Genomic DNA, 12693 nt, shown 5'->3' on the forward strand with positions numbered 1-12693 from the left:
GCGCACACACATACACACATGCATACATATGCACACATATACACACACATGCACACACACACACACACACACACATACTTATGTGCACACACAAGCCAAACCTAATATCACATCTATAGTTCCAGTGCTGAGACAAGAGTACCTCTGAGACTTGGGAAGTAATCAGTCTTGGTAAACCAGCATACTCTGGGTTCAGTGAGAGACCCTATCTCAAAAAATAGAGTGACTTCATGTGTACCCACAAGTGTATACATCACACACACACACACACACACACACACACACACACACACACACACGGTGCTTGTGTGGAGAACAAGCATCGTGGTCAGACAGAATAGGCATTCGGAAATAGATGGTTTATTGGCAGAGGGAAGGTGAGGAGTCTTAGCCTTCCTTTTGAAAACTTCTGGGAGGATTGGGACAGTGAACCTCAGGAAAAAGGGAGCTGTCCTGCGCTATCGTCTCGCCAGCAAGGACGCACGCGCGGACACACAAATCCTTCTGCAGCTAAACGTTTATTGTATCTTAAAGAGAGGGGCCCGGGGCGCCAGCATGGCGCGGCTTATATACACCCTAGCGCGGCGCATCCACACCTGATTGGTCGCTTACCCATGATCTCATAGGCACGCCCCGGATGGGCAAAGACCTGCAACGGGCACTCTTGCACATCTTTTAACTTCCTGAAAGGGAAGTTGGTGGGGCAACTTCAACCTGTGAAGCCAGCGCCATCTTGTAATGGTGAATGCTATCCCAGCTTTCCCACGTGGGGCGCAGTGGAAGCCAGCGCCATCTTGTGTTGGCGAATGTTATTGCGGCTCTCCACAGGGAGCCTGTCCTCAGCAGCTTGTTACAGGGTGGCTGTTCGAAGCATCACTGCCCCCACCTCCACCCCCACACACACCCAGTGCTTGCAAGGCAAGGGCTCTGCTCTGTGCCTGACCTTTATCACCAGACTTGTCACCTTACTGCTAGGCATTCCTGAAGACATCAGGGGCTGTGATTAGACACCCTAAGTCCCTGTTCATTCAGGGCTCATAGACAGTGAGGAGGAAACAAGGAATTCCAATAGTTCCCTCTTTCCACGTGGGGGTCCATTCTAGGACCACCCCCTCCCCCGGCTGCCTAAAATGCTCGACAGTACTGAACTTGTGGCGTTCTGCGTTGTTTCTCATCCATATGTGCCTGCAAAAATCTTTACGGGCCAGCAAGATGGCATAGCAAGTGCTTGCCACCAAGCTGATGACCTAAGCTCAACACCTGGAGCCCACGTGGTAGAAGGAGAGAACGGAGTCCTTCGGGTTGTCCTCTGACATCCACATAGGCCAGGGCACTTGCCCCCCTCCTCCACCCTGTCCGGCATCCATAATAAATAAGTAGAAGTTTAGTAAGAAATGCCCCTCCCCCTCCCCCCAAAAAAAGACTAAAAGAAAAATCCAAACCAACAAGCATAAGAATCATGACAGAGAAAAGGAAAAGAAAAAGGAAAAGAAAAGAAGAAAAGCAGCAGAACTTTCCCAAAAGTCATCGCCCTAACTCCCAAGCTCGAAGACACTGGCAAGGGTAAGATGCCCGGAAGGTTTCAAACAGTTTCCTTTAAAGATGGCTGATGGCCTGAAGAACACACAAAGAAGCCTCCAAACCCAACCCTGGGTCCAGGATAGGAAAGTCAGGAGCACAGAGGGACACTTAGCAAAACGGACGAGAAAATCAGTGACCTAGGAAAACATCGGCGAAGGCATTGGGGTTAAAAAAAAAAAAAAAAAAGGATTGTTGGAAATAAAAAAATTCAATGAATCATATTTTTATTTAAAAAGAAAAAGCACACAGGGGAAAGAATGGATTATAGATTCCACCAAGCAGAAGAGGGGAAACGCGGAGGTGGGGAGTAAGGCTAGTGAGAACCGTTCGTGTAAACGGTCTCCATCCACCCATACCGAGACTGGCTACATCACCGAAGCCGGAACCACTGCCTGCTAAGAAGCACGTTGTTCTAGTAAAGACTCCCAGGGACTGAGGGGCCAAGGATAAGGAAAACAATTTATACAGCAAATAGGAAGGAGAGAAACAAACTACATAGACAATCTGGTACCTGTTAAAGTCGACTTTGACTCAAAAATAGTCAGAAGAGACTTAAATGACCCCTACATAGTAATAAAGAAACGGATCTGTTCACCAAGAAGACAAAACAACTATAAATGTGCAGGTGCCAATTTCATACAGAAGACACTAGTGACCCTGAGAGGCTGGACCCTGAGGGTGGACTCGGGGACAGGCGAGCGGCAACGTGCTTCTTTATTGGCTCACGTCCCAGTGTGACGAGATTGACTAAATCCTCTGTGTCTAATCTCCACTATTTCTCTTTTAATCAAGCTACTGAGGACGGTTGGCCAAGCAGATCTGGTCCAGACCTCCAGAGCCCAGGCTTTGACCCTAACAACTCTGCTATCAGTACGAACCCCCCAGCTTCCAGCTGTTAGGAAAGGAGCCCACTCAGAACTTAGGGGTCTTACATGTCATTGAGTGGCTTTACCTCATCTCTGACGACAAGCGTGTGGCTTCCTTCTGCTCCTGGCTGTATGTCTTGTGCTAGGTCCACATTGGGTATTGAACCTTTTCAAAGCAGAATCCTGCACTTTCCCCAGGGAGAGCATCTTGTCCTCCTCTGGCTGCAAGACCTTTTCGATCCTTTGGTTTCCAGGCAGGTGGTGAAGGGGGAAACCAATCCGTGTTCTCAGGGGGTTTGCAAAAGCCTCTCCCTGTTTTCAATCCCAGTCTCTCCCTCTGTGTCAGCATTTCCTCCCCTCCTCCTCTCCCCCCCTCTCTCTCTCCCTCTTTTTTTCTCCCTCTCCTTCTCCCTCTTTCCCTCTCCCTCTCTCTCTCCCCCCTCCTCTCTCTCTCTCTCTCCCTCTCTCTCTCTCTCTCTGTCTCTCTCTCTCTCTCTCTCTCTCTCTCTCTCTCTCTCTCCCTCTCCCTCTCTCTCTCTCTCTCTCTCTCTCTCTCTCTCTCTCTCTCTCTCTCTCTCTCTCTGGCCTGGGGACACACCCACAGTCCAAAGATGTGCCTCACTGCTTGGGCCCCTGCTCTGCCTGCTTCTCTCTCCTCCTATGTGAATTCCTGGAGCACGGGAGCAAAGCAAAGGAGAGTTAGCTCAGGTAGCCAATGCACGGCTGGGGGCTTCCTCATGAAGACTTCCTGGTTCCATCATTGGTCCAATCTGAGTCACTTCTCTGTCCTCTGTGCTACTAAGAGAGCAATGAGGCACACAAAGACGCTCTCTTCAGAGGGTTGGTCCTGACTCCAGACCCTGTAAGATACCAGAGTTTGGCAGAGCGGCTGCGGATGGACGCGTGGACGTGTGGGCGTGTGTTTAGCGTCCCATGTTAATGTGTAACGGAAGCAGAACGAAGAATCCTCAGATCCTCTCCCTGCTTTTTCCTGCTCCTTGACTCCTTGCAAACAGATACCAAGATGTGCCTGTCTAAATGTATTAAACAATGTGCAGTGTTGGCAAGGCTGGGGCGCAGTCTTCAACATTGTCATCGTATCTGCCCGTCACTAAGTACCTGCTGGGGGGTCAGGGGTCAGGGGTCAGGAGTCAGGGTGGCAGACAGCATCAGGCCACGTCCTGGGTGAGCTTTTCCTGAAGCATCACGACTGTCATACTAAGGAAGTATTCTATCCCCATGTTCATGTATGTGCACACACATGCTTGCATGTATGCTGACGTTCATATGGGTTCCGGTGCATGTGCACACATGGGTGCGTGAGGCGAAGGCCAGAGGATAACCTCAAGTATTGCTCTTCAGCGGTTATACACATTTTGATCTTTTAAATGACACAGGTTTTCTCGCTGTCTTGCCAGCCTGGAACTCGCCAGTCAGGTTCGGCCGGCTGGACAGTGTACCCCAAGAGTCCCCCCATGCCTCCATCTCCCCAGGGCTGGAATTACAGGTGTGATCACGACACCCAGCTTTTTCTACATGGGTTTCAGGGATAGAACTCGGGTCCTGATGCTTGTGAGGCAAGGGCATTGTCCCAGACCAACATTCCCATTTTATGAATGAGAGAAACTCAACCTTGTCAGGACTTTCCCCAGGACCTCAAAGCTTGTCAGTGAGGGTCTTCAGAATCAAATGACTCCGAAGTTCTTCCCCACCACTTTGCTACCAAAGGGCCTTAAAAAGAGGGCAATTTAATTGATTCAAGGCAGGAAGCAGTGGGTGTCTGGGAGTGTGACTCCCAGGAGGTTGGGAAGCCACCACCTACACACATAGAATACACGAGCTGGCCATATCCGTGCTGCTGCTGTCCCAGACTTCCGGTCTGAAGACACACCTGCTCTTCAAGGCTACAATGTATCAGCTTTCTGAGTACTGCAGGTTCAGTGCCTCAGTCTTCCGTATTCCCCAGTCTATGCTAACAGCTGTCTTACATTGAGACAGACAGCATGAACTCAGGAGTGGGCTTCTGTCTGGCCCTCTCCTTGGGGACTGAAGGGAAGGCGGTTTGAGCTCAGGTGTCAGTGTTCTCCCTCATCAGCGGTGACAACAGCTAAGTGTCATGACACCTACTGAGCAGTTAGTGTTTCTCAGCCACTTTTCTGTATACTTTAAACGTATTAACTAGTGTCATCTCCTAACTGGTGAGGAAGGGCCTACGGTTTCTTCATTTTTACCAAAGAATAAAGGCAGAGAAAAATGAAATCACTTGGATTCAAAAAGAGTGTGCGTGTGCATGTGCGTGCGTGCGTGTGTGCGTGCGTGCGTGCGTGTGTGTGTGTGTGTGTGTAAGGTCTCACTGTGTTGCTCTAGCTGGCCTGGAACTCACAGAGATCTATCTGCCTGCCTGTCTCCGTAGTGCTAGGATTAAAGGCAGGGGCCACCATTCCATGCCAGAGAGGACCTCCCTCAGTGGTCCTCAAATGTGAGTGCTTTTTCTCTCCCAGGGGACACTTATAAAATATTTGTTTACCACAGCATTGGGGTGTGAGGGATACTCAAGAGGTTGGGGCCAACAGCGCTGCTATATATAATACACAGGACACGGGGGTTGGGGATTTAGCTCAGCGGTAGAGCGCTTGCCTAGCATGCACAAGGCCCTGGGTTCGGTCCCCAGCTCCGAAAAAAAAAAAAGAAAAAAGAAAATAGAAAAAAAAAATAATACACAGGACACAATCCCATGATGAAGAACGGCTCAAGCCCTGATGACTAGCATATTAAGGGAGTGAGAGCTCTCCCAGCTCTGGAGTTCAACAACACACTAGGATTTCTATTGGAAAAAAATTAAGGATGCACTTCTCTGGATTCCAAGGAAGTGAAAGATGACAGTGGGCATTGGGTGCCACTCACACGGTGCCTGGCAGGTAGTGGCTTCCCAGCCATTGGCTTGTCTGCCTCATCAGCCTCAGAGGGTTCCTCTTCCAGGAAGAGCAGGGTCAGGAGATGTCTACTGGGCTGACGGCAGGGGAACAAGGCCGCCCCAGTCTGCAGAAGGGACGTTGTGTGACAAAAGTTGGAGTCCATTATCCACCCTTGAATTTCCTGGCTTGTTGAATGACCACTGTTTATGTTTGTGTTTACAGTCGATTTGGGAATCAACAGCTTGAAGGATAATGTGCCCGCTTCTTCCCCCGAGACAATGGAGGCTCACGCTGTGGCTGATGCCAGCGGAAAGAATCTTGGGAAAGGATTCAAGCCCAAAGCACCAGCTGCTAGGTCCCATTTTTTCTTGACACTCTCTCGGCCTGTACCAGGACGTCCCGGGGACCAAGGCACGGATTCATCGGCTGCATCGGGGAGGCTTGATGTCAGCCCAGGCACGGCGCCTGAGAACAAAGACCCGAGTGAGCACGGGGCACTTCCGGTGGCAGCTGCACCAGGGCTGGCTCCAGATAAAACCCCAGGGTGCACTGAGGCCAAGCAGCAGACCCTCCCTGCCACCAGCCCACTGGCACCTTCACCACCTGAGTCCCAGGCAGAAGCCCCGTCCAGGCCCAAGGATTTCAGCTTTTTGAACAGACTCTTTAAACTGGACAAGGGAAGAGAAAGCGCGCCGGTTGACAGCCCGCCTGAAGAAGGGAAAGGGTCCAAAGGCCAAGAACGGGCCATAGAGGCGCCTGCTGTACCAGGGAATCCTCATGGTGTCTCTGCAGGGAAGGTAAGTGTGTGAAAGGCTACGAGCTTCCTCTCCAGCGGGTGCTTGTGTGGGGGGTGCTGTTGGGTGCGACCATTGCACATCACCCTACAGTCACCCGGGGTCCTGGACAAGGTAAGCTTCCTCTGCGTTTGGGTTGGCAGAAACATCCGGAGAACAAAACCTCTGTAAACCCTGTTTTACCTAAAGAAAAAGAGGTGGTAGGTGACTTACAAAGATTGAAACTCCTAATCCAAGCCCCCGGGGCGTAGGGCGTATGTTTATGAGCCCAGAAAGAAAGCGCCAGGGGGAGAAAAGTGACTTCTACCAAGCCTAAACATCAGACTGGGGGTGTAGATAGTGAATGCTTGCCCAGAAGCCCTGAAGCCCTGGGTTTGCTCCCCAGTGCTCATACACCCAGGGATGGAGACTCAGGTTTTCGATCCCAGCACTTGGGAGGTAGAAACAAGAAAATCTGATGTTCAAGGTCATCCTTGGCTACTTAAGGCCAGCCTGAGTTACATAGGACCCTGTCTCAAGGAAAGAAAAGAATTAACCATACCGTGACTATTAGATTCCAGCCGAAATTTCCAGACAGTTGAAATTGTAAAAAGAGACAATAAGACCAAAATAGTGAAGCCTCTTGCTACCAATATTTTTCTACGCCCATAAATTTGGGCTCAGAGTTTATTTTCGAAGGCGCTTTCCTAGTTTGCCATACGGTCCAATGAGCAGCACGTGAAGAGGGGTCTGGACTCAGGCTGTCAGCTTCACCTCAGGAAGCATCCTATGGCACAAGCCAAAAGCCCTCAGCTGCCCTTCTTGGGGCTATGAACTGGTCACTGATATCCATGATGATTCCAGGCAACCGTTTACACATTTCGCCTGTGAAGGGAAACTCTGGCTGGGTTTGCCTCATCGCCCATGGGTGTCGAAAGCCATTCGGAGGTGGTGAGCTTCTCTAACAGTCATTGGCTTTTAAGGTCTCTGCCTCCAAAGCCAGTCCGTCACCTGAAGTAGGAAAAACTAGAGTTATTTCTAGGGAGAAAGAATGAAGAACTCTGCTGTGCCCATCTTTGCGTGGTTGCCTAGTGACTCAGCCAAATCCTCGTCTTAATTAAACCGGCAGCCGCCAGCTAGTTCATTAGTCACAAACCCCCAGCACACTCCTCCAGTCTTTCACAAACCTCGGCGGTGAGCAGTTTTGAAGTGGTGCCTTGTCAAGTCTGCCTCTTCTGGGCAGGGGTGAGGGATACCCTCGGAGACAGCAGCTAGATTTAATTAGTGGCAGTGGGTTCCCAGGTGAGCCTGGCTTCGAGACTCAATCTGGGTTAGAAACACAGGAAGTATGAATGCAGTCCGGCCCAGGGGGATGTTCGCAGTTAAAACCGTCTCTCAGAGTACCCCATCCTCTGTTACAACACGAGTTTCTTCCTGGATAAAAGACCCCTCCTCTCCGATACACACTTGCCAAGGTAACTCGTGTGCTTAGCTGGGACACACTACAAACTTCCGTGTTCTGGTTGGCAGTATCGTAGAAATTTGAAATGTTGAGTGTCCGTCCTGTGTACTGTGCCTGTGTACAACCTATTTTTTTTTATACATAGTATGAGATAACCATTTCGTCTTCAGCCTACAGACGTGTGGATATCTGAATGCATACACATGCACAGGGATTTTTTTTTTTTAAAACCTAACAGCAAAGCAAAACAAAACAAAAGCAAAAAAGCAGCCCTCTGATTTGTAAACATTTTTTCATCCGGCCCCTGTGACCTACTTCTGTGTTTTGGGAAAACCACTTTTTAAGTATAGTGAGAAAATACAGCCCTCAGGAAATAACATGAACAAAACTTCCCAATCTATAACGTTCTCTCGGAGCTAGTACCGCCACGGTGCACAACTGACCGGTGGATGAATGTATTCAGAATTCTTCGGGTAAATTAAGCCTTGGGTTTTGCCTTGTCAGCTCTCCCCGCCCCCTCTCCCATCCCCAACAGTTCCCTCCGCGCCTCCGCCCCACACGGCCACTGAGTTCTCCTAGCTGAGCTTGGAATTCCAGCCGCAGCCTCACCAAGATGTGAATCTGGACAGAGATAACCGGCCCCCAACCCCCATCTCCTCCTTGTGGGGAAACACACAAATCTGTGTTTTCAGAACGACAATCTTATCTGTGTGCCTTATAAAACTACATTCAGACCATAGCGTCACTGAAACAAGGCGAGAATTCATGGACAAGCGGGGCATTTACCACATAGGCCGAAGAAAAGATAAATTATAGGCCTGAAAGCTGACTGAGCTGTGATTCACACAAACCAACTGGTTGGCAGGAACGGGGCTTTTTTTCCCTTCTCTCTCCCCAACTGAACCAGGGTTCTAAGATAAACATTTAATAGACCTCGTCGCACGTGCGCAAAACGACCCTACAATGGAAATCTGGTTTTACTGCTTATAAAAGAGAACACTGGGTGCCTGTTTCTCTCAGGGTCCTTCCAGGGGTATCTTTGTGGTGGGCGCAAGGATGCGCGGTCGTTGCCAGGAATGCTTGGTTCCTTAAGAACCAGAAACGTTTCTTTTTTGTTGACAAATTTATTCAAGTTCTGCACCAATTACTTCAACAGCAACCTTTTACAAGAAGAGAAAGATGGCTGGCTTTTGTCATTCTATCATGATCCCGTCAGTAACCATCTTCACACCCTCTCCCCTGAACTTTTCATTACATTTATTTGTGTGTGTGTGTCTGTTTGGACTACACAAGATTCTGTCTCCAAACAAACAAACAAACAAACCAATAACAAAAAAAATCAAAAACAAACCCGTGGATAAATCGGGATAGGAAATCGATTAAAATGACTGGGAGGAGAATTTGGAAAACATTATCTGAAAAGACTCTGTGTGTGTGTGTGTGTGTGTGTGTGTGTGTGTGTGTGTGTGTGTGTGTTTGCATAACACCAAGCAGTTCTTAGAAAGTCTGCTGCTGCCCCATTTTGACAGCACTAAGCACGTCTCACTGCTGGGAAAGTTCGTTTAACACACATCCGTTCTAGACAGTGGGTTAAGAGTTTGAGGCAGTTATTAATGCCGGGGTTCTTCCTTCTAACTGTGAAATGCACTTATCGGGCTCGAGGAACATATATGACAGAAGTACTTCTCAGCGACCTCACTGCCCTCTACCCTGCCTGCACCTGTGTCCACACTTTGCCAGCAGCAAAACTCATTCTTCTCCTTGAGCCCGAGGTGAGAGTAAGCTCACTTCTGTGTGTCTCTCTCTGGGTGCGGCCGCAAAGTAATTACGGATCTGGAAGACAAAAGCCAGAAGCTGGAGGTGTAGCTCAGTGGGCAGAGTGTTTACCTAGTGTGCCCAAGAGCCTGGGCTCTGGTCCCAGCACTGCATGGTGGCACAAGTCAGTAGCCCCAACACCAAGAAGATGGAAGGCAGGAGCGTCAGAAGTTCAAAGCCGTCCTCAGCTATACAGCGAGTTGGGGTCCAGACTTCTCTCAAAACAAAAACCCAAGCAAGGAGAACATTTCGTGGAGCAGAAAAATCTCTATTCACCTGGCTCAGCCAATGGGAATCAAACTGACGAACTACCGGCCAAGGAGAAGAGACGCTGACAGAAGGGAAGGGGGGGAGGAAGGAAGGAAAGAGAGTCTCTCCTGTGGAGAACCGACAGCCTTTTCTGATGTTCTTCCTACCCTCCAGCCACTAACAGCCAGTGTGGTTAACGTAAGAATTTTGTTCCATACTGAGCCAGCGGCTTTGGGTGATGTAAAGCCAGTGTCTGGAGGCCTGGAGAGACTTCCTGGAGACGCAGACAAACTTTACACACACTAAGGTTTGTCTGCAGGGGAGCAAAGGCGGCGGTCATTTCCAGCTCGGAGCCTCCACACGGACGCTTCAGTCACTCAGCTCAACTAGAAAAAAACAAATAAAACGGACAGGATTGTCTCTTCCCGGAAGGAGGAAGGAAGTGAGTGAGCAGGAATTCTTAGATCTCTCAGAAAACATGGCAGAGGAGAGTGGAAACACACACACAAATTCATATATTATACATACAATATATAATGTATAATATTATATGTATATTATATATTAAATGGCAGAGGAAAGTGGAAACAAATATACATACATACATACTTACATACATACATACGTGTGTGTGTGTGTGTATTTTACTTGTATGGATGTTTTGTCTGTGTACCATGTGCATGTGTTACCCTCAGAGCCGGAAGAGGGCGTCAGAGCCCTGAGACTGTAGGAGCTGCTATGTGGGTGCTAAGGACTCCTAACTGCTGAGCCATCTCCCCTGCCCTTAGATTTTTTTTTTTTTTTTTTTTGGTTCTTTTTTTCGGGGCTGGGGACCGAACCCAGGGACTTACACTTCCTAGGCAAGCGCTCTACCACTGAGCTAAATCCCCAACCCACCACTGAGCTAAATCCCCAACCCAGATTTTTATATCTTACGATTTGTTTGGTTTCTATTGGAAATCTGGTCATATCCCAGAGTCTTAGGGTTTTACCGCTGAGAACAGACACCATGACCAAGGCAACTCTTTCAAGGACAACATTTAATTGGGGCTGGCTTACAGGTTCAGAGGTTCAGTCCATCATCATCAAGGCAGGAGCATGGCAGCATCCAGGCAGGCATGGTGCAGGAGGAGCCGAGAGTTCCACCTTTTGTTTCAAAGACAGCTAGCAGGAGACTCCCTTCCAGGCAGCTAGGACTAAGGTATTAAAGCCCACGCCCACAGTGACACACCTACTCCAACAAGGCCATGCCTTCTAATACTGCCACTCCCTAGGGCAAGCATATAACAAACTGTCACACCCAGTTAAGAACATGGATGTCTCTAGGGAACTTGAGGTACAACCCTGGGTAGCGACAACACATTTTTTTTTAAAAATTTTTTCAAGGACACTTGCATTTCAAATGACCCAGTTCATAATTAATTATTTATTGAAGCATTGAACAACATTTTATCCATAACATTATTTACTTTCTATTTATGGGATCCTGGGCTTTGTGTATGCCAGACAAGCACTCTGTATTTTGAGTGATCAATTCCAGCACAATGATTTTTTTTCCTAATTCTAGCATTTCTTGCAAGAAGAAAGTTTAGAATTGAGGAAAACCCACTAGGTTATAACTCTCTACCACGTCCTCATGCACGCACAGTGAAAAGGGAGAGAAAAATATTGAAATTATTAGTAGTGATTTTTTTTTTCACGATGGCTCCATGGATGTGCGTTTTCCCCATTCGTTCATTCCTCTGTATTTTCTCTCACTATTTTTAGGTGTGTTTTGTCTTTTAATTTGGGAGGGGAATTGAGAAAGGGCACTGCGATATAGCCTAAATTAGCACCAAACTCGAAGCAATCCTCCTGCATTTGCTTCTCGAGTGCTGGGATTGCAGGCGTGAGCCGCCAAGCCTGGTTTTTGTCACGTTAGAAAAACACAAAATAAAACAGAAACGCAGCCAACATTTCTCCCGTTCGTCCAGTAGGTGGCGCTGTGGGACCAGAGCATCCCGAGTCGCACTGGACATCCGCATCCCTCCCTTGCTGACCACAGTGGCGCCCACAGGAGATAATTTTTCTCTCTCCTCAGTTCCCAAACTCAGCGATCCAGACCGCGTGTGGCAATTCCTTGCTCTGAAACAAAGCTGGCTTTTCAAAGAAACCTGTCTCCCGCACTGCGGCAGCTTTTGGCGCCCTTTCCTGATTGACGTTTCCTGGATTGCTTCAACTGCCTTCTTTCCCAGTCCCGCCCTGGGCTTAGAACATGAGAATGCATTTTTAATAGCTGGTGTGAACCAGGATAGGAATCGTGGGAAAAATGAAAGTAAAAAAAAAAGACAACAATAATACAGTGATAATACAGTGTAGTATTTTCCTTAGTAACGTTGAGCTTTGTGGTTATATGGGGGGGGGGAGTTAGGGAAATCACAATAACCACCAATGAGACCCACAAAATTATATTAGTATCTTCTTCCTGCTCATTAATTTACTTTCCTTTTAGGCAAATTAGCGTCTGAATTGTATGTCCTAGAATGAACCAAACATCTTTTTCTTCCTGAATCTAAGAGCTCCCTGTAGGTGCCTCTGCTCTGGGGAGAAGAAGGGGAAATAAGAAAGCATGCTGCCTGGCAGAGGAAACCCTCAGTGCTATTCGGGCACCCCCGGGGGAGAGGAAGGACGGATTCCTCGCTTTCCTTTGATCCCAGGCAGCACCAGGCTCCGATTTCTAAGAGATGGAGAGAACAGAAGGAGCTGATTGCTCGTTTCTGCACCTTCCTCCGCTCCATTCAGAAGCCCCTGCGTTCTCAGCCCTGGTTCTTGGTCTAAAGATTCAAAATGAAGTTAGCTCTAGTTAAGCTTTTGGCTGCCCGTGGTCCTGTTGCCAAGACCCTGCTGTGAAGGAGGCTGAGGATTGACTGGCACTTGTCAGAGGGAGGGGGGCAGGGAATCACAGAGGGACTTTCGCATCGAAAACCTAGTTCCAGTGGGGCAGAGGCAGCTCTCAACCGACCCCATTAGGATGGCTTTATCCAGAGCGCCTT

General features: G+C 48.6%; 1 protein-coding gene across 1 annotated transcript in view; it reads left to right on the forward strand.

Moving 5' to 3' along the window:
- The window catches only part of Bcas1 (brain enriched myelin associated protein 1), an 84301-nt gene that overhangs the window by 17824 nt on the left and 53784 nt on the right, over positions 1-12693 (forward strand). The window contains exon 4 of the mRNA XM_032904727.1: positions 5585-6159. Within this exon, the coding sequence (XP_032760618.1) occupies positions 5585-6159 (575 nt within the window). The remainder of the gene's footprint in view (positions 1-5584; positions 6160-12693) is intronic.

The sequence above is a fragment of the Rattus rattus genome, chromosome 5 (assembly GCF_011064425.1).
Source record: "Rattus rattus isolate New Zealand chromosome 5, Rrattus_CSIRO_v1, whole genome shotgun sequence".
In the NCBI taxonomy this organism is placed as follows: Eukaryota; Metazoa; Chordata; class Mammalia; order Rodentia; family Muridae; genus Rattus; species Rattus rattus.